General features: G+C 28.6%; 1 protein-coding gene across 5 annotated transcripts in view; it reads right to left on the bottom strand.

Annotated features, from left to right (window-relative positions):
- Positions 1-21,410, bottom strand: part of tfc (Brevican core protein triforce) — a 69,251-nt gene that overhangs the window by 6,577 nt on the left and 41,264 nt on the right. Inside the window, exons 1-3 of one of the 5 annotated variants that reach the window (XM_085188047.1) lie at positions 16,065-16,181; positions 7,535-7,757; positions 2,557-2,657 (exon numbers count right to left, since the gene is read on the bottom strand). In XM_085188047.1, coding sequence (XP_085044173.1) covers positions 2,557-2,657; positions 7,535-7,643 — 210 coding nt within the window. In that variant the 5' untranslated portion in view covers positions 7,644-7,757; positions 16,065-16,181. Of the gene's footprint in view, positions 1-2,556; positions 2,658-7,534; positions 7,758-16,008; positions 16,182-20,966; positions 21,024-21,410 lie in introns of those variants that run through there. The other 4 variants (XM_085188048.1, XM_085188049.1, XM_085188045.1 and 1 more) reach the window with 4 other exon arrangements.

Raw genomic sequence — 21,410 nt, 5'->3', positions numbered from 1 at the left:
TATTGCATATTGTTTAGCTTCACGCTATATCAATTCAATATATATGGCAGGGTAGGTAAGGGGAACTTAGGAACCTAGTGTTAAGAGACTTCGTTCCCATTAAGATACTTTCGTTCCCCACTTTCATTCCTTTCCTCACTTAGAACAATATTTTTAGAGAAGAAGAAGAACAACAATTTAGAGAAATAAGGCGAGACTATTTCCTAATATCATATTTATAGTTAGAATTCAATAAAAGCAATCATTAAAATATTATTTCCGTAACAGTAAAATGTTTAGAGATTCTAAAATGAAGTAATTTTCATACAAGTGGAAAACCCCGTCCTGAATGCGTAGGTCATTTTACAGTTTCCGCGACATTTGCAGCGCCGTATTACTTCCGGTTCAATGGGCGGAGGCTAATTTCGTACCAGAGAAAAGTATGGAAATTCACGATTTGCAATACCAGACCTTAGCAATTTGACATTTCCTGTATATAAGTGTGCATAGATAGACTATATTTATTGCGCTGTTTGAATTTTATTTTATTTTTCTTAATCTATTCAATAAAAAATATAATAAATGGATGATTACTTTTTTTTTCAAGTTCCCTAATTTACATTTTTAAAGGTAAAGCGTGGACTTTCTCTCTTTAGAATATAATATAAACTTACAATCGCAAAGGAAAACATTATTAGATGACTAAAATAAATCAATGAAAACTTTTTGACTCTTACCGGTTCGACATTAAATTAATTATGTCATCGCTAGCTTTAGCTAGCGGTTTCGCCCGTGTGGTCTATTGGACATAATTAAGAGTCATGTTTGACAAATGAGACATTCTCAGCGCTGGGGTTAACTCCGATAGACACCGCAGTACAAGTATAACTAAGCGGTAAACCCGATGTAATATAGCTATACTAGTGGACTCGAATGCGGCTATGCCCGCTTGAACTATACGAATATTTATTAAATATATTTATGAAATTATTTTCAATTTTCAATAGAGAGATGCGTTCAGCAAGCTTATTTTGGGTGACGTTATCTAACAACAAATTTTGCAAATCGTTGCTTAGCAACGGTCACATAGCTACGGTTGTTATTAACATGGCGGTATAAATTGCATGTCAAATTAATAAGTATTTTAATATGTTGGTATATATCGAAAATATTACAAATATGAGAAAAAAAGGTATCCTATGTACACCCCGAGACCTTGAAGTATCTCTTATATGAGTATTTTATAACAATTAAATTAACGGTTTGGCCCTGATTGCGTAAAAGACAGACAGACAGACAGAGTTACTTTCGAATTTATAATATAGGTATGGATACATAGCTTTTCTCGATAAATTACCTATCTAATACAAAAAATATTTTTTTTATTTCCAGCAGTTTCTGAATTTATAAGAAGTCCAACCTAACAAACTCTTGAACTTTACATTATCAGTATAGATAAGTAAGCCACTAGAAAACATTACTAGCATCTATTACTCAACACGCAATTCCTCCCGAATTCAGCAGAAAGTGAGGAACGGAGTATCTTAACACTAAGTTCCCTCTGCCTACCCAGCTGAAGCAGCAGGAAGCAGGATACAACGTGAAGCTGAACATAGAAAACATTAAAGCAGCTAATAAAATTTTATACATGAATGACATTATAGTAGGTACCTGGTAGGTGTGGTTGCTATAAGTATCGTGTAGAAGAGAAAGCTGAATCGATCACGCCGCGCGAGATGCGTACGAGTTGCGCAATTCGTGACGTCAATAATTATTAACGGATCTTGACACGTGCTTCTGCATCAACACCTTGAAGGTATTTTTGTATTTGATAAATCGAACCCATAACCGTCGCATCAGTTACACCCTTGTGCCCCTTCGCCACCACGGCCTCTTGGTGAAGAAGTATATTTTTTCCTAGCTATATATTCAAATTTGCAGTGAAGCTTTTTTTACTTACTTTGAGAGATTATTAATGAAATAAAAACACCTCCAATATTTATTATTATTTTCTTTAGCATATTCCTTACATAACTCTCTTTGTTACTATCTCATTTAACAAATATCGACTTAGAAACTTCTGAAATTCAGTTTCTGCTGTTATATTAACTCTATAACCAAAGTTTTTATTATGTATAAGAAAACCAGGTCAGGCTACTTTCTCACTGACAATGTGGGAACTTTTGGACAAAGAGAAGGATGATCGTCTTTTGATTTGCGCTACCAAATTACGGATGTGACTTAATTTATACATAATTCATTGTTATGAAACAACAATTCTTTTATTAGTAATAACAAGTAGTTAAATAATAAAAGAATTGTTGTTTCTAGTACTAAGGTAGCGATGTATATTGTTTGCGAGTTTATTTCTTTAAATATTATACTTATATAAAAAATATTTGTTAAAAATGTAGATATTTGTCCGAAATTATGAAATATAGCGATGTTTAGTTACGTCGTCTTAGCGTATAGTATGGTATGTCTTTATCGTTTGTCATTGATTCAGTTTTTATGGTATAACTTCAACGGTATTTATTGTTTAAATAAAAATAAATGTTAATATTAGTGTCAAATTACCTTAAAGAATATTCCTAAGTAATATCTCTTCTCTCCAGATTTAAGCAGAGGCATCGTCCATCGAGTCACGCCCAACTCATCTTCGCTGCAGCTTGAGCAGTCTGTAAAATATAAATAATTTTATTAATTACATAACAATACACGTATGTTTAAGCTAAATATTTTGATTAAATGAATTTTAATGAGATGTTGGAACCATATAGTTATAATTATATAAAAATACATATAGAAGATGAGGATTAGATCCTAATGTACTGAAAGATGTATATGGATTTAACATCATTTCTGCAATTTTCTATTTATATTATTTTTTATGATCTTGAGACCACCAGTTTATTTGTAGTCATACGCCCGTACCGACTCGCACTTGACCGTTTTTTTTGTTTGCTATTAGCACTCAGTTCCAACAAAACTGCGTTACAACATTTTTTTAAGTTGACAAAGAGGAAAAAAATCGTTCTCTGTACTTGGGTATACCTACTCGTATGTGTGACCAATCGATGATTGTCCAAACGTTGAGAAACCAAGATTTAGTAGTAAAGGTCAAAGAATAATGTATATAATAAAAATGTTATTAAGAAACCTTTGGGTGATGAATGAAAATGTAATCATTGCAATGAATATAAAATTTTAATTGTACGTCTGTACATATATAAATATATGTATATGAGGCCTGATAGCGAAAAGAATTAAAAATTATCTCGTAAAAAAGAAGTATTTTTAATTCAAATGAATTTTAAATTACAGCAGTTTAGATTTGTAAAATCTATTCATACAATTATTGTAAAGCGATATCACCACCTTTATCCCTAATATGGTGTTATAAAAATATCTATTTCACTGCGGTGACTATCTATACCAATATAATAAAGCGGAAGAGTTTGTTTGTTTGTTTGTTTGAACGCTAAGATCTCTGGATCTACTGGTCCGATTTACTTTGTTTTTGTTTTGTATGAAAGCTGCATTCGTCAGAAGTGCTATAGGCTATATAAAATTACATTACACATATAAACTAATAAATTAAAATACTTTCTAATTTGATATGCAATTTATTCTGCCATGTTAATAACAACCGTCGTTGCTAAGCAACGGATTGCAAAGTTTGTTTGTTGTTTTAAGAAAACCTCACCCAAAATGAACTTATATTTTGATATTCATCCTTATGAAAATAAATATAATAGTCACTTTTAGCATTTTATCTAGATTGAAATTATAGTTTACTGCTTAACATACTAATAAATAATTAAGGAGATGTCACTGATTCGGAATGACCTAGCATATGGGCGGCATAGTATGACCGACGCGAACGGGCAGATGACGTTGACGGTTTTATTAATTTTCACACATTTTCGAACTATTGTTAATTTTTATGTAATTATTTGTTGTTTATAATTAATTTAAACTACACTTTGGTTCTCTTCTTATTTTATTTGATATTGCTCGCAACTTAAGTATTTAATATAGAAAAATGATTAATTATTTCATAGAGTCGATATCTATGTACGCACGCACGGAAAACTTTAGGTACTTTTTCTAATAGTAAGAACATTCTTTAGTTACTTTTACTTCTTTTGTTGGTTCATTTCAATAACTCAGATATTTTTTCTAATAATATGTCTCTACTTATTATTCGTTTTTGATTATTTAGGCTTATATTTTCTTACTTATGCTATTGAAAACTGAAAATAATTTCATAAATATATTTAATAAATATTCTTATAGTTCAAGCAGGCGTAGCCGCGTCCGGGTCCACTAGTCCTATATATATTATGTTTTAACACTAGTATAATAGAAGACCCCCCTACTACAACAAAAATAATATAAACGTCGAAAGCATCAACAAGATCCAATGACAATCATTTGGTGTACCGTTAACAAATGTAATAAATGATAACATATATTACATTATAAATGTATATTATTAATCGTAAATGTTATAATATTGCGATACAATATAACTTACAAGTACAGCTCCCATTACACTGCGTTCATTGCCTTGAGTTAACTTTGTTGCCTAGTTCTGAATTTCATACACTGTGGTATACATATATTCTGATTATATTAAACATCCAATATAATAATTATATTCTGTCAGTTATATTAATACATAGTTTCTTAGTAAAAAAAATATAAAATTAAAGATCTATATAGAATCAGTAGTGTGTTATGGTAGGTTCAATCAACGTACATGTTGATTTAACCAATTTTGTTATTCAATCATTTTTTTTTTAAATTAACTTATAAATGGATAGAGAATAGAGTAATTTATAACAAGGCCTGCTATAATGATAAAAGTTATAGACATATTATTTATACTAAAAACATAAAAAATAAAGAAAAAATTTAATATCAACTCCATATCAATAGTCATGAAAATACGGAAAACATAAAAGAGGTGACCGCAAACCGCTTAGCCCACCCTGACCTTTGGAATGGTCCAGATTCGTCTAAAGGTCAACAAAATATGAATGCATCCTTTATTTATGAATATTTTTTTTAATTTTAATTTTTTAGTGAAGCAAAATTGTAAAAATATTGTATTTATTTATAATAAGTTTTATCATTATTGTCAATTGATAAAAAATATATAAAAAATTAGATAAAAAATATTATCTATGAAAAATCACAATTAGTAGAATAACAATAAAAAAAAATATAAGCCATTTAGGTTTTAAAACGCAAGGTTAAAGAACGAAGATATTAACCTCGATTAAGAACGAATGTAGAGCTCAAGAACGTAGGTATTCCTCTCCATACTAAAAACAATGTAACCAACTAACAATATTAAAATATATCTATAACATTTAAAATATACAGTATAATATACAGTGAAAACATATTACAGATATATTAGTGTAATTAATTCGGTTTCCAAAAGTCTGACAACAGATTAACTTACTTTAAAAACAAATTGTTAATAAATTTTGCGTATATTACATTTCTCTCGTTTAATACTAAAATAACCAGCTACACACTGTATCTTGCACACAACAGGGTAGGTAGAGGAAACGTAGTGTTAAGACACTTGCTGCCAATTTTGTCAAGGCATTGCGTGTTGAATGGCGGAACTCAACACCGGGCTACATTAAAACAACAAGCTTTCAAAATATCTTACATTGACCTTCATTGGACAGATCTATAAAAAGTTTATACTCTATATTAAAGCATTGATTAGTGAAAGTAATAACCAAACAATTGATTTAAAGAATACAATTTTTTATCAAGGTTAAAAATCTTAGTAGCATTTTACTGACTTCGTAAGAGACTAGTAGTACTTTAATTAAAATGCGGTTGCTATTAAGAATATTAGAATTATAATTAGCCTTAAATACCTTAAATACACATTCCATGATAATTAATTGATGTAATACCAACAAATACCAACAGTAGAACTTTCACATTGTTTTTAATTATAATTATTTATTCTATTTATCTTAAAAAGTAATTAAATACATTTTTGAACTAAAAATAATGAATGAGTTATGTGATTATATAGACAAATATGACTATGGTAAAGTTAAAAATATGTATAAGTTGTAAATATGCGTTACTCTTTAAAAACTCTAAATTAATATAAAATCATTAATAAATTCGGTAACTATTCAAAATATCTATTGTTTACGTTAAATCTATATTTGGATGTTCTTTTTTTAAATTAAATTAGGACATACTGTAGAAAAAAAACTTTTCAATGGAGTTATTATTTTAACAGTAGCCGAAGTTCACGTTAGTCACGAAGACATTAATCTAGTTCAATATAATTTAGCGTAGCCTTAACTCTCATGTGTTTCAATGCTCATTGCGTTTTACTAAAATAATAATAGGGATTTGGTTAAATTGAAAGTTTGTTATTTTAATGTAGCCCGGCGTTGAGTTACGTTGAATGCCTTGACAAAATTGGCGCTAACTTGGGAACGGAGTGTCTTAACAATAAATTCACTCTGCCTACCCTGCTATGTTCGGGATACACCGTGAAGCTAATTTTTATTTTTTCAGTCGGGTAGGATATGTATACCTCTATTTATTATAGCTATTCATGGACAACTACGACATGGAAAAATAATTGCCTATATTAATAAATGGACTATGAACGTTAAAATAAACAACATTTTCATTTCCTATATAAGAATATAAATAAAAACTAAGCGGTAGGAATAAAATGAAATCCAAAAGCTAATTTAATTTGACTAGTTTTTTGTTTAGATTTTTCTTATACATATATATCAAAATTAATGTTTTTTATTAATTTTGACGTAGGTACATGTACATAAGGAAATGACCATAATACAAAAAAAAGACATATCAGTAGCCATGTCGCTGTTGGGAAATTTAGTAGTGGGTTTGATTCTTATCGATAGAATGTTTCTATATAAAATATGTTTTTCTACAATTTAATCAGTTAATCTATGACACGAAATGTTCTCAAATAGATATCAAAAGAAAAATAAACTATATCTGCATTATGGTTGTTTTTTACATTCTTGTGTGTTACAAAATAAAACAATATATTTTATAAGTAATCTGGTATAACATGACTTTTGAACTGACTGTACTAATAATTCTTGACAGCAGCTGACTCATCGATTAACAAAAAGGAACTATTTTCGATGACATTTAGTTACAACGATTTTTTATTCATTTTACATATTTTAAAGTTTAAAATTATTCAGATGTATTTTAAATAAATTGATAGTAGCAGATTGTATTTTTTTACAATTTAAATTCATACAACGAGAACATGTTTTAGTTAGCAATAATAAATAATTTATCATTTCTTTATATTTTAATATATTTAAAAAATGTAATTTAGCTATAACTTATATTATATAAATAGTTACTTAATTTATTTTAGCTATTTAGCTTCAACTCTAACTTAAAAAAACTTTGTCATAGTTAACTTTAGTATTCTGATGTAATTAATATACATCAATAAAATAAAAAAATAAAAAGTCAATTGAAATATAATATTAAATTTTACCTGATTTTCCTCCAAAGCCGTTGATTGGAGATTGATAATTGACAGTTTTAGTGTCGACGATGCAGCCCATCACTAGCAGAAGCACGGGAAAGTATTTACCGAGGAACATTTTGGTGTTTTGTCACAACACTACACGATACACTGTTGGCATCTACGAGTATATACTAACTGATTTTATTTATTGTTAAACTTCGGTAATATAATAAATTTCGCTAATGATTTTCTAATGGACTCAGAGAATTAATTATAAGTTGCCAGATATGCAGGTAATTGTACAAATTAGCTTATTGTTTTAATGAATATAATTAAATAATTGCACTTGTCATATTAGCTTAATATTTCTTTGAAATATTTCATATATTGTAAAGCTAGGTATGTTTTATGAATCAAGTAAGTACTTGTAGTAGTTAATTCTATCAATAAAATTATATGAATAAACAACTATGTATTTCAATTTGGTTGATTCGCAATAAAATAATAGAATATGTAAATAAAATTGTATGTGCATATTGCAGATTATTTCTCAAAGATTACATTTCCATAACTTTATTACGTTTCAAATTGTTTTACCGTTTGCCATTATCATAATTTTGAACATAGTTGCGTATAATTTACAACACGAAGTGTATAGAATTATGTTCTGCAATTTACACACGCAATACAAGAATTAAGAAAGAATAATAAAATTTTTTTTTTGGCTGTATGCTTCTGATGCGTAGCCAGAGAGAACGGAGAACGGCCAAACGCTCGTACCAGCATCATATTTATTTGTAATAAAATAATGTCTAGAAATAATTTTAAAAAATCATAGTAAATTTTTAATATTTCATAAAATATCAAAGAAAAACTAAAATTAAATAAACTATTGAAACTATAATAAAGTTACTTATAAGAAAAAAAGATTGATGAATTAAATATCAGATGAAATTTATTTTGCAGACTGTTTGTACTACGCACATAGTTATTAAGAAAATTTCTTTTAATATAATTTTTAATGATATTTTTTAGAATAAACAACTTAAACTAATGTTGAAAATTGTATTCAAGAGAGCCCAGGTAAAAGAAAACATTAGCTTAACACGAAGTAGACATACACCAGTTAGTATTTAATATATTGTATCATATATGGTCTCGTTACTACGATTGCAGACATACTCGTAGTATCAAATTAGAAACGTCTTATGCAATTACAATGACAGGTATTTGCGCTTGCGTTCCAAGATTAGCCATAAGCAACACGTTTAGTTATTTAGCATATTGAATTTGAAAGAAAAGTTAAAGAAACTCTTTTATGATAGACATTGATTTATTTTCTATTAAATACAATTCCTAGAATTTTTTAATATGTACAAGTAATTTATTAATACTGTTTTAATAAGCTTATAGTTTCACATTGCCGCCATTTTGGCGTATCTGGGAAGGTGCTAATGTGCAATTCTGTTTAAAAATATATTTATTATAATAATATATAACATTAACTGTTTGCTTTTTATAGTTATGTCATTTAAAACGTTAAATTATAAAAGTAAGTAAAAACACATTCGAAGACTCATTTAAGAAAATACAATAAATTTGATAATAATATTGTTGCTATATGCAAAAAATTAAATGTCACTTCGATTCCAGACATAATTTTTCAATAAACGTTTATATACGCTATAATTAATCGACGTAAAAGGCAAACAATTCATCAAAATATTATACATCGAAGTGAGAAATCATACGTTAAGGTGTGACAATCGATTGCCGTCATATTAAATTTAATGTGGATAACAATCGGCCTTTTTATTTCGAACTTGAATTATGGCCTTAATAATATGATTTAACAACATATTTATATCATTCATCTACAATCTTGTTAACAATATTATTATTTTTTAATTTAACTAGCATACAACTTCTTCTTTAAAAAATGTTTTTTATAGTTTTTCGCTGTATCCCGTATATACCAGGGTAGGGGAACGGAGCATCTTAACACGAGATTCCTTCTGAAGTCTTACTCAAGTTAAGACGCTCAGTTCTCCATGCACCATCCAATTTTCGAGACATTGCGTTGAGTTGCTGAACTATGTATAAGCCGCGCTTTCACTTGTTACCAGAGCAAAAAAATGAAAATACCAAATATTTTATTTCTTCCAGTGGTAATTGAACCTACATCTGTTATGTTTACAGTAGCAGCTTGTGCCCCTGCGCCATTACAGTTTCGTTTGCTGATTAACAATGTTTATTAGTATAAATATAAGGCATTGAAATTAGCTATCATTATAATTAAGAAATACAAAATTATGTAATATAATAAATATATACTAAAATGAAATGAATTAATGTGTTTTGTGTAAAGTTTTTCAGTAACTTAGAATATAGAGATAACAATAATATGATTTTAATGGTAATGACATTTCGGTGGTAACTCCGCGATACGGAAATACTTGCATTCTACGTGAAATATAAATATCTTTGTCTACTTTTACTTTACAAACCCTTTTGCAAGTAATGTTTAAAAAGAACAAGGTCATGTTTTAATGATGCTTGCCTACAGAAATAAATTTATTTAAAATTTAAAGTGTAACATAACGTATGCAAGTCTTCAATGTCCCTATTTAAATTAATGTTGCCATGTCATAGCGTAAAGAAAAAACATTACGTCAATTTGGTAAATTTTTGTATATAAGAAATAAATTAATTTTTAACAAAAACAAAAACCGACTTCTAACAACGAACTAAAAAGTGAAAAATAATTATATAAAGATTTTATAATTTTGAAGTCGGTGCCAAGTAAAACAAACAGGCTTAGTAATTAGATATTGTAGTAAAGGTGTTGTAGCATTAGCTTGACACCGACTTCAAAATTATAAAATCTTTATATAATTATTTTTCACTTTTTAGTTCGTTGTTAGAAGTCAGTTTTTGTTTTTGTTAAAAATTAATTTATTTTACGATTTTTAGTGATGGGTAGATCTTAAAATGATGCTTCTTGAACGAGTGGTGATGGTGGTGGTAGTGGTTGTCAACGAGTGGTTGTGATTGTTCTATGTAAAACTTCATTTAATTAGCTATTATTTTTGTGCAAAGTTACATTTTGGTATATTGACAAGAACAAACATAAAAAGTATTCGGGTGAATTCGGAATCTCCCTTTTTTGAAGTTGGTTGAAAATGAGAACATCCTCTTTTTTGTGATTGGTTGAAAAGAAATGCAACGATCAGGAATCTCACTTCTGACATCAATTTAAAAAGTTTTTGCTTGTAACTATTACAGTATAATTAATTTTTGACCAAAAAAAACAAACTTTCTCAATTTTCTCCGGATTCCATAATCGAAACCTAACCAAACTTTCACCAAATTATCCTTGAAGTGTATCCTTTCAAATAAAAAAAAAAAATCATCAAAATCGGTTGGCGCGACATTGAGTTATTCGGCTATTAGTCGCGCATATGCATAATGCAAATTTAAGACTTATGTGATTTTCTCATGGATACCATTGTCAGACATGGACCAAAAAAAATGGGACCATTCGGGAAGCTATACCTTTCAAATAAAAAAAAAATTATCAAAATCGGTCCACCCAGTTAAAAGTTATGAGGTAACAAACATAAAAAAAAAAAAAAAATACAGTCGAATTGATAACCTCCTTTTCTTACAGAAGTCGGTTAAAAAATATTAAATGTATGTAGTCTATAACGTTCTAAATTTATCACATGTTAATTTCCAAATTGAGTCGTCGATGTGGTATTTGGATCAGTTTCAAAGGAAATTGCTATTTCCTATAGATTTACTATGTAGGTGGTACTAGATTAGAAATAGTTTGAGAGGCTGTGGCTAGCAAACTTATACATTTATCGATAGTGTAGTAAGCTTACTATATTTACATTATTATGAAAATATGTCAAATATTTATTGAAATGTAATTAATAAGCTAATATATATATTGTTTTAATTATAAATCAGTTATTGTGAATTAATGAGACACTTTTTATATATTATTCCTTCATGGCTACCTCTTGGATCACGATGCGGACTTCAAACAGGATTATTACGTAAGCTTAACGCCAATTATGTAGCTAAAACCCAATCTGAATACGTCATTAGATATATTTAGCTAAAGTTTACCATCCTATGTAAACATGAGCATGGGGTATTGTTATTACTCTATTCTCTCTTTGCTATATATATAAAGTTATAATTTTTAATGTCACATTTTATATTTACTTTTATTAATAGTTAAAGGTACTCTCTTAATCCTTTTCTAAAGAAGGAATATTTTAGTTTATATAGATAAATATTCTTATAGTCTAATCTCATTGAGATTTGAGACACAAACGTACGCCGGCCAAGGCCCTGATGAAATTATAAGGATTCCTTCCTGAAAGTGGTTTTGCCAGCTGTAGGGAAATGTGGTCAATTTAACACGTGCATTTTGTGTCTATTTTGCTTGACTAATATAATTGTTTTAAATTGTCTTTAAAGTAAACAAATTTATTTCTATAATATTACAAAAATATCACAACAGTAATAAGTAATCAAATAAAAGTAAATGGATCAATATGTAAGCGATCAATACGTAGTACGTAAGTTGGTTGGTTAGAAATTGCAAAAATTCAATTTTTCGCCCTGAATTCGTTTAAATACTATTCAAAGTTAACTAGACCTTAATAAAAACTTGCAAAGTACATTTATGGACTAGTTTTTGCATTTATGTTTACCTATACTAATTATGTTCGAAAAGGAGGGCTAATTAATCAAGATTGTATATTAGTCAGAATAAGTGAAGTAAAAAAATAACTTACCCATTTTAAATTGTAAATTACAAAATAAAAATGAAATCTTATAAAATAAATGTTATAATTTTATTGTCTGATTATTTCAAGCTGTATTAGCAGATACAGAGAGATTAGTGTATACGACTCTGCTCAGGCCACTATTAATAATGTCTATTTTTTTCAATGAAGATATAACTAACTGTATAAATCCATATACCATTCGTATTTTTATATTTGAAAGATTACCATATGACCTTTGTTGCTCTTTTAAAATAACCTACCATCGATCATGAGATATTTGCAACAAGACAGGATTGCGTTTAGACGTGATAAATGATGGAATACCTTCCTTGTGGTGGAGTGGAGAATTCATATTTTTCGTCCTTATTGGGACAAGTGCGTAATCTTTGTATTACAAATTTACTTGCCAAGTGTCTGATTGTTCTGAGTATTACGAAACCAATGGTTATGGTGTATTGTATTTAACTTAAAATATATTAACATAATTTAGCATCGCCTACAGCATGCGGAACTTGCAAGTTAATATCTTGCATAGGTATTTTACATAGTACTAGCGACCCAAACGTGACTTTCCCCGCTTAAACCTATTGTTATATTATTTCGAAATTAAAGAAAATCTTTAAATGAAAATTATTGTAATGTTTCATCTAAGTCTGTTCAGTAGTTTTCGTGTGAAAATGGAAAAAACATGCATCTACACAAAAACACATTTATAATATTAGTAGGATAACAGTGTAATTTGTGAATATTTTTCAGTTTGGCTTTGAAAAGTATATAATAACTAAAAATAAAATGGCGTATTAAATATTTTAGCTTTTTACATTAAATATTAGAATACATTTTAGTTAAAAAAGATTATATATATATACACATCAACAAAAATTTTCAGATTTAGATATAAAAGATGCAGTGTAACAGAGAAAGCTTCGTGGCATCACGTCGGAATGAACAACGAATATGTACGAGTATATTAATTAGTATTAAAACGAAGCAAAACGTGTTTTAAGCCTATTTAATATAAATGTAACCGGATGGTTTTAGATATCGAGTTAGTAAAATTACTACGGATATCAACATGTCATAATATAATTAAATTAATTATACTAAAATGCGATTTTCTGCAATAGAAATTATTATAAAAAATATATATTATTAAAAAATATATATTATTATAAAAAATATATATTATATATAAAATGAGTTTGGTGTATTTGTTACTTGATTAAAATCAGTGACAGTGATAAGAGAATCTAGTGTTAAGACACTCCGTTCTCTCGTTCACTCTTTCTGCCGAATACTGTAGGCACTGCGTGTTTGCACAACTTAACGCCGCGCTTTGCCAAGGCAACAAAGAGGAGAAATGAAAATATTTCATTTCCTCGAGCGGTGATCGAACCCACAACCTATTGCGTTTAAGGTCACCCGCCACGATTGGCCGCCTACTAATAATAAATAAAACACCTAATAAATGATAAACACCTACTAAAAAGATGAACGAGAACGAGAACGAGACGATGAATGAGAACACCTAATAAAAAGATGGATTCTAAAAGAACAACAAACTATAGCCATATAGATATCGCTGTCTTCATAAGGTATATTTAAATACATAACAGATATATTTAAAAAAATATTCAAAATAAAATAAAAAAGCAACAACCTCATTGCTTTGATACTTCATTTTTAATCTACAGCCTCTACTCAAGATCCTTTTATTTTTTTAATATCCTTTTAGACCTTTTGTCTCATAAATATACATGTAATATTTATAATTTAAATAGACTAATTAAAATTCTATATAATCAATATATGGAAGGTTTTTTTTTTATTTGGAATATTACAAGACTAATTAATTGTAAGACGTCATTAAAGTGTGGCACTGTGGAAAACTAAATAAAAATGGTCCCAGGATATTATTTGACATTGTTAGTTACTTCGACATTAATTGCCATTAGAAAACGATTGATAGTTAAAAATAAAATTTGTGACAAGTAGAAAATTAATAATATCAATATATTTAATCATATTCTCAACTGAAAAAGGAGTTTATAGTTGACTGGTTTCATTTAGTCAAACCACAGACAAAACGACGGTTGCTATTTTAAAAATTATCGAATTGTCGTCCTATTACAATTTAATGCAAATCTTATTTCATTATTCATCATGAATAAACCCGCATTAGGCAACTAGTATTAGTCAAACAAACTTTCGGCTAGATGGGTGTAGGTATATGTATTTTTATGTAAAACATTCAAATGACTCATCACGGATTTAATTTTGCAATGCTATTGGAATCAATTCCAATTTGACCTTAGGATGTTCAACGCTTTCAAATATTATGACCTATAAACGCGTAGAACTTTAAACGGTGTGAAAAAAGTATTAAAAAAAAGAACAAAAAATGTTGCCAGGCTACTAAATATACTAGATATAAGGTCCAACGCAATAAATTTAATAGCAGAACCATCATGAACGCTAATATCATTGACATTTTAGAAAATATTTTTAAAAGTCAACGTCTTTAAAGTATACATCTTAATATGCATTCAAAATTAAATCTGATTTCTTAAGCTTAGCTACTAAAGGTATTTATAAAAGGCTATAATAGAGGTTATAACCGGAAAATATTTTTTTAAAGGGAAAAGTATAAATGTAATTTTCTTTTAAATAGATAATGTTTTTCATTGTTTTCCTTTAATTTTTACTAATTTTGATCGACTAGATCGTATCATCTTTACATAAATGTATGATCATTTTATATTCATATTAGGTAGTCTTGAGGGTCATTAATTTGGAAGTAAATTAGGTTATATCTTGAAAAAAATGATAGTTAAATTAACATTTATTTCATATCGGATATTGGATAGGATCCAAAAAGTTTTAAATACAAATATTTTAAGAAAGCATGAATTGAAATGTTACATAATTAAATGAAACATACATCAGAGAATACATAAGTACCGATACTCAGTTAAAAAAATATGCAAAACAATTTTTATGAAACATTTTATTGCGCACATGGTATTAAGATATTCTTTTTGAATAGAAACAAGGTTCATAGTAAGGGGTAAAAATGTTTGCTCTATTTTTATATAAGATTGTCTATCAATCTATCAATTACTTGTTTAAAAAATTGGTCTTAAAATTGTAGACATCTTTCATTAAAAAAACTCTATTTAATTTGCTTGGAGATAACATTTTCTATATACAAGTTGTTGCAATGCTTCAACAAGTTACATAATTTCCTGACTGGTTGGCAAATTCATCTGTAATTTATATTTTAATAATATTTAAAATAATAAATTCTTTAATATATAAATATAACAAATACAAGATTTTTTAAATATGTATATGTGCCCACGTATACAGGTATATTTTGTGCAAAAGAGTAAAATTTTTTGGAATTATTTGCCTTCTAGTAAGTATCTTAATTATAAATTAAAAAGATTTTTTTATACCTGTAATATTTTTTATATCACAATCAGAGTACGATTTACGTAAATTATTTAAAGTAAGTAAATGGTAAAACTTTTAATTATGTTATTGAAATAAAAATATTTTATTGTTATATATAGAAATTTAAGAAATATGAAACTGTCATTAAATGTCAAGGTCAAATGAAAGCTTTTATTATACAATCCTTACAAGGATCGGTTTCCTTATCAATAAAATAAGAAATATCTGGCAACTTACAAATTTTGAAAAAAAAATATATAGATTATTAATAAGATTGGATAAGCACGTTCAACCTCATTAGTCACTGACAGCGAAATCGTAACACAGATAAAAAATAAAAAAGTAAATACGCGCGGCGATACGCGCGGTCGCCGCGTTGGTTGCGGTTATACTAAGTATTAACAATGATAAAATAAGCAAAGCTTTTATGTAACCTTCGGTTTGAAAGCCACATTCTTTGCGGTCAAGCGTGGTATAGTGAAGATGTCGCAAGTCTAAATCTCCTAATAAAATATACATTGAATTGACCTTTACAAGGCTTTTATAGCTGCTGGCTGCGTATGCGCAGGGGCTACGTGCTCTTCATGCGCACATATCAATAATTGTGTTATTCTTTGAATCTCTTTACTTCACTCTTATAGATATTATCTATATCATGAACTGTCCTTTATAAAAAGATAAACTGCTTACAATTACATTTACATAATGTGAGGTTTCCTGTGGAGTTTCATTTAATTACCGTCCAAAGAATGTTTCGCTCGTATGTAGGTAAACTGGATACGCTGTCCCCAGATGCCACAAGGCTTACGCTTGCCAACTGCTACTTTATGGGATGTAGTTTAAATGCATTGAGGTATTAACTCAGTTAAGAATTTAAAAGTAAATTTTACTAAAAGAGTTTTTCGTTATGACATTTAAAATGGTTATAGTTATTTTGATTGGTGGAGCTTGCATAAAATAAATATTATTCATATGAAAACCTCATATAATGGGTAAAATATAGCGTCCAATAAAAGAGCAACATTAAATTAAATATACAATTACATTAAATAAATCACATAAATTCATATCATAATACGTAAGTGCATATATCAATCTTATCTTATTCACGCAAAAGGTTTTTTACGAGTATATTAATCCAGGAAATTATATTGAAAAAAGTATTTTTATTAAGTTGTAATAAATTTGCTGCAAGTTTGCATTAAAACTGTATTTTTCACCTTTGTTCTGAACATGGCATAACTCAAATAAATGGGAAGGTCGAATATATAACAATAAAGTTTGTGGTATTTATGGTGGTATTTGTAAGCCATTGCTTATTAATTTCCGGTGTGACTGATTCAAATTCTCCAGACATTCTCTATATCGATGTGACTGTATTACGGAGCTGTGGACAAAAGCTTTTATTTCAATCAGAATTTACTACCGCGTTTACAGTCGTACGTTTTTGCCCACGATGTTCGTAACGCGGAAAAGCGAAAATGGAGAATGGAGTGTCTTAACACTAGGTTCCCAGGTTCCATCTGCCTACCCAGCTATGTGCGAGTGTGAAGCTAGACAAATAACGAATATTTTATATTTTTTATTTATTTTTAAAAGCTGACGTTGGGCTGTCATCGAACATCATGCCTGAGTGACGTTGTTTTATTCGAAATATATATATTTAAGTGGATAATCACATTTATATATTTAGGAAATAAATATACATAAATTTATTTTATTAAAGATATTTTTTATTAAAATAATTCCAAGAAGAAGTATGTCGCTCTTAATTATCTTCAAATTTAAATTTAAAACTAATAAAATGTTATGCTACGGAGGAATACCTACATATTTTATAGCTGTGATGCAAATATTTTTTGTCATATAAAATGGCGCTAGCACTAAAAACTAATTTAAAACAAGAAATTTTATGGATTTGTCGCTAAAAAGATTTAATAAAAAAGATTTTGATTCGCGATATAACAAATACCTATACATATGTATATTTTAATTATAGATAGTCGTGGCGTAGGGGCACAGAGATGCGCGAGACTGTTGTGACGATTATGGGTTCGATTCCCACTCGGATAAATAAACTATCATTCTGGTATGCCAAGGCAAAAGGGCGGCGTTAAGTGTAGCTACTCAACACGCAATGCCTCAAAAATTCGACGGAAAGTGGGGAACTTAGTGTTTTCACACTATGTTTCCTCTGCCTAATCTGTTATACGCGGGATACAGCGAGAATCAGAAAAAAAAGTTATAGCTCTCTACTGCATTTATATAAGAATATATAAGTCTACTCGTAATGTAATAGGGTATTGACTTTGAATTTGAGTTGCTATTATTAAATGAGCAGTAACAATAAATCCAAGGTTAACATCGCGATAGCCTTATTAATAGATTTGCAGTTCTCTATTTGTATAAGAGCACTAGTTAGCGAACATTCACTATTGAATATTTTATATGTCTAGATAAAGTTAATTTAATTAAAAAATATCCTGATTGGAACGAAGCATAGGTATTTTTTTTGTTAGCAGGATAGGCAGAGGGAACCTGGGAACCTAATGTTAAAGCACTCCATTCCTCATTATGATACGTTCGTTTCCTACTCTCCGCCGAATTCCTGAGGCATTATGTGTTCAGTGGCGGAACTCCACGGCCGTCGCGTTTACAGTCAGTCACAGGCTTCTGTCCCTGCGCCACTACAGCCTCAGCATAACTACATAATAAAGAAATATAACCTTCTTCAGCTTGACGCCCTATTAAGTTGAAAATCTAATGCTAAGACATTTCTTTCTCTTGAATGGCGGAACTTAACGCCACGATATGTACTAGACGGAGGAAATGAAAATAATTTATTTCCCAGTTCCCAGAGACTGAACCTACACCCATCGCGGTTACAATCGGACATTATCATTCATTCATTATAACTTATTTTTGTTCTAATCTCATTATATGAATATAGAAACATTATGAATACGTCATGTAACTTATATTCACTCATTTATTATTCTATCAATTAAAATAAACGTCCTCGTATAACGCTCTCATGTTCTAGTCAGTGCAATGTTCTGCTAGCCATCATTAAAGGGCAAGGTCTCGGGTCTAGGGCCTTTGATCCAATATATTATTTATTTATTTTCTTTTTTCATCTTAGTTCACAACTGGCTCCTTGGGAATGTACCCAATTGTTGTTAAATAAAACTATTAAAAGTAAAACTTGAATGACGTTATAAGTGGTTGTTATATTATAGTAATTCATTTATAAAAAAACACGGGGACATTTTGTAAGCTTAACAATGAGGTGGAACAATAGACATCAACGAGTTCAATATTAAAATTATATAAATAGTCTGCATAAAAAAATTGTATTAAACATATCCATATAAAATAGCTATTAATTTATTACAAAGTCATATTATTTATAGTAAGAATAAGGCCTCCTATAAGGCGTCAAGTTTTGGAGGTTCAATGATTATACTTCAACGATAGTTCTTCGTTTGCTTCGCAAGTAAGATGAGCATTTATGGTCATTAGTTTTAACACTAAAATATTATAATTTAGTATTGAATCAAAAAAAAAAATTAAATGTTCACCAAAATCACTCAAGCGTTTAATTAGATACACGTTAATTTTTTTTTATTTATTTTTCTGATAGACTCTCCCAACATTAATTTTGATTAAAGCTATGCTAAGTAAAAATTTAAAAATATTGATAGTTTTGTGTGGATTTGGTAACAGTAAAAAAAATATATAATAAAAATGCTTCATTAGATTAATTCGAAGGTAGAACTAGAACTAATTGCTTAATGGTATCGCTCTTATTTCTTTATTCATCGCGCGGCTCAAGAAAGACGTAAGAATATATCGCAAAGGAATACAAAAGATAAAATATGTCATATATCCAGCTTTTAAGAAGAAAATAAAGATTTCAATGAAAATACTGCCTATCTTTATTTTATATGTGCATAAATAGTACAGTTCCACTTCCATCCAAAGAATTGCAGAATGCATAAATATCTAGCCTTGGTTTAAATCGGCCAGTTCAAATATCGCATCTCTAAACTGGCTTCTTGGTTAAAGGTCTATTTTATACTTTTAATAAATTTGCAATGTTATGTTATTAAACTTTTTATTTACAATTGAATTAGAATAAGCAAAATAATTAAAAAGATACTTCTATTAAAATTTAGAAAATATATAAATTTCTACGATATGTTATGTCATACAAGTAAATGAAGCTTATAATAAATTGCATTCATATTGCAAATCCTTTTTAAATTAGTATCTTTATTCATCTATATTATTTATGAATATTTCACAAAATTAATGAAATAAATGTAATTTTCTATTAAAATGATCCAGGAAGTGACCTATATGAACTTATGAAATTTAAAATATATCACAGCCATTAATCACTTAACAAGCACCAACTGGACATCATAAAAATATCAATCAGAAGAAATATCACATTTAAAAACCAATCTACATAAAACATTAGCATTTTTTTATTATATTTCTCATTTAATAGTGAAGATGCCACTAATTATTAAATCATATAATTTTATGTAGGTCACGGAAATGTATCATATATATATTTTATATGTCACATGTCGTATTAAATCACCCAACAGGATATGTTGCTTAATAAATCGAATCTTTTTATTATTTTTTTCTTAATTGTAAATAATTAAAACTGTATTGTACCGTATAATTTATACAGAAAAGGTCACACATGATATTTTATTTTGATTTAGTTTAAAGAACATTGATATTTCGATTGAAGTAGGTATTAATAAAGATCGGTAGAATAGTAAAATAGAAAATTTGTTTTTTTTTTAATACCATAACTATGAATAATAATTTAAGATTTATTTGATAAACCTATATGCTTTTAATATTATAAGCAAGAAGAAGAAGGATATTATTAAGAAATATATGTTTTATTCATTTCGTATAAAATAAATTTCAAGTTATATTTTTCATATGAATTAAATACTAAAATATTATATTACTTTTTATAAAAATCAATTAACTACAGAATAAACGAATAACAACTCTACGTATCTACATAATTTCCATATCAACACGTTTTTTAAATGCTTAAATTAAAGAAAAACCCCAGATGTCTGAAATGTGTTATCTGTGGATAACACTAATGATGGTTTGGCATGACAGGTGACAGATATTTCTTTAAATTATTTGCTTACGATAACTAGGTTCCAACTCGCCTTCATAAGACTGGCTTGTATACTTTTTACTCCTACCTGTAACAAAAATAGAATTATTTATAGTTATATAAAAAAAATTGTACAGGTAATTGGTTATAGTGCTCAATTGTACCAAAGACGCATTATGGTGTAGTTAGACAGCGCCTAAGTGTGAACACGGTGTATATGAGTTCAATTCCCACTCGGAGGAATGAATTTCATGTTCCCGCTCAACTCTCAACTCGACGCCGCCCTTGGTGTAAGTGCGGCGTTGAATTTCGTCACTATACACACAGTGCCTCTGTGCCTGAAGCTAAAGAATATTTCAAAATCTCTCTTATTGCTTTAAGATTTGATTAATGTCATTAAAGTTTTTGTCATGAAACTTATTAAAATTTAATATCATTAATAAAAACGTTCTTTTAGTTCTATTTCAGATGAAGA

This window comes from Heliconius melpomene, chromosome 7 (assembly GCF_056956725.1).
Source record: "Heliconius melpomene rosina isolate 202511_hmr_F chromosome 7, ASM5695672v1, whole genome shotgun sequence".
NCBI classification, from domain to species: domain Eukaryota; kingdom Metazoa; phylum Arthropoda; class Insecta; order Lepidoptera; family Nymphalidae; genus Heliconius; species Heliconius melpomene.
The sequence above is the reverse complement of the archived record's forward strand: the minus strand, read 5'-3'. Positions and strand labels throughout refer to the sequence as shown.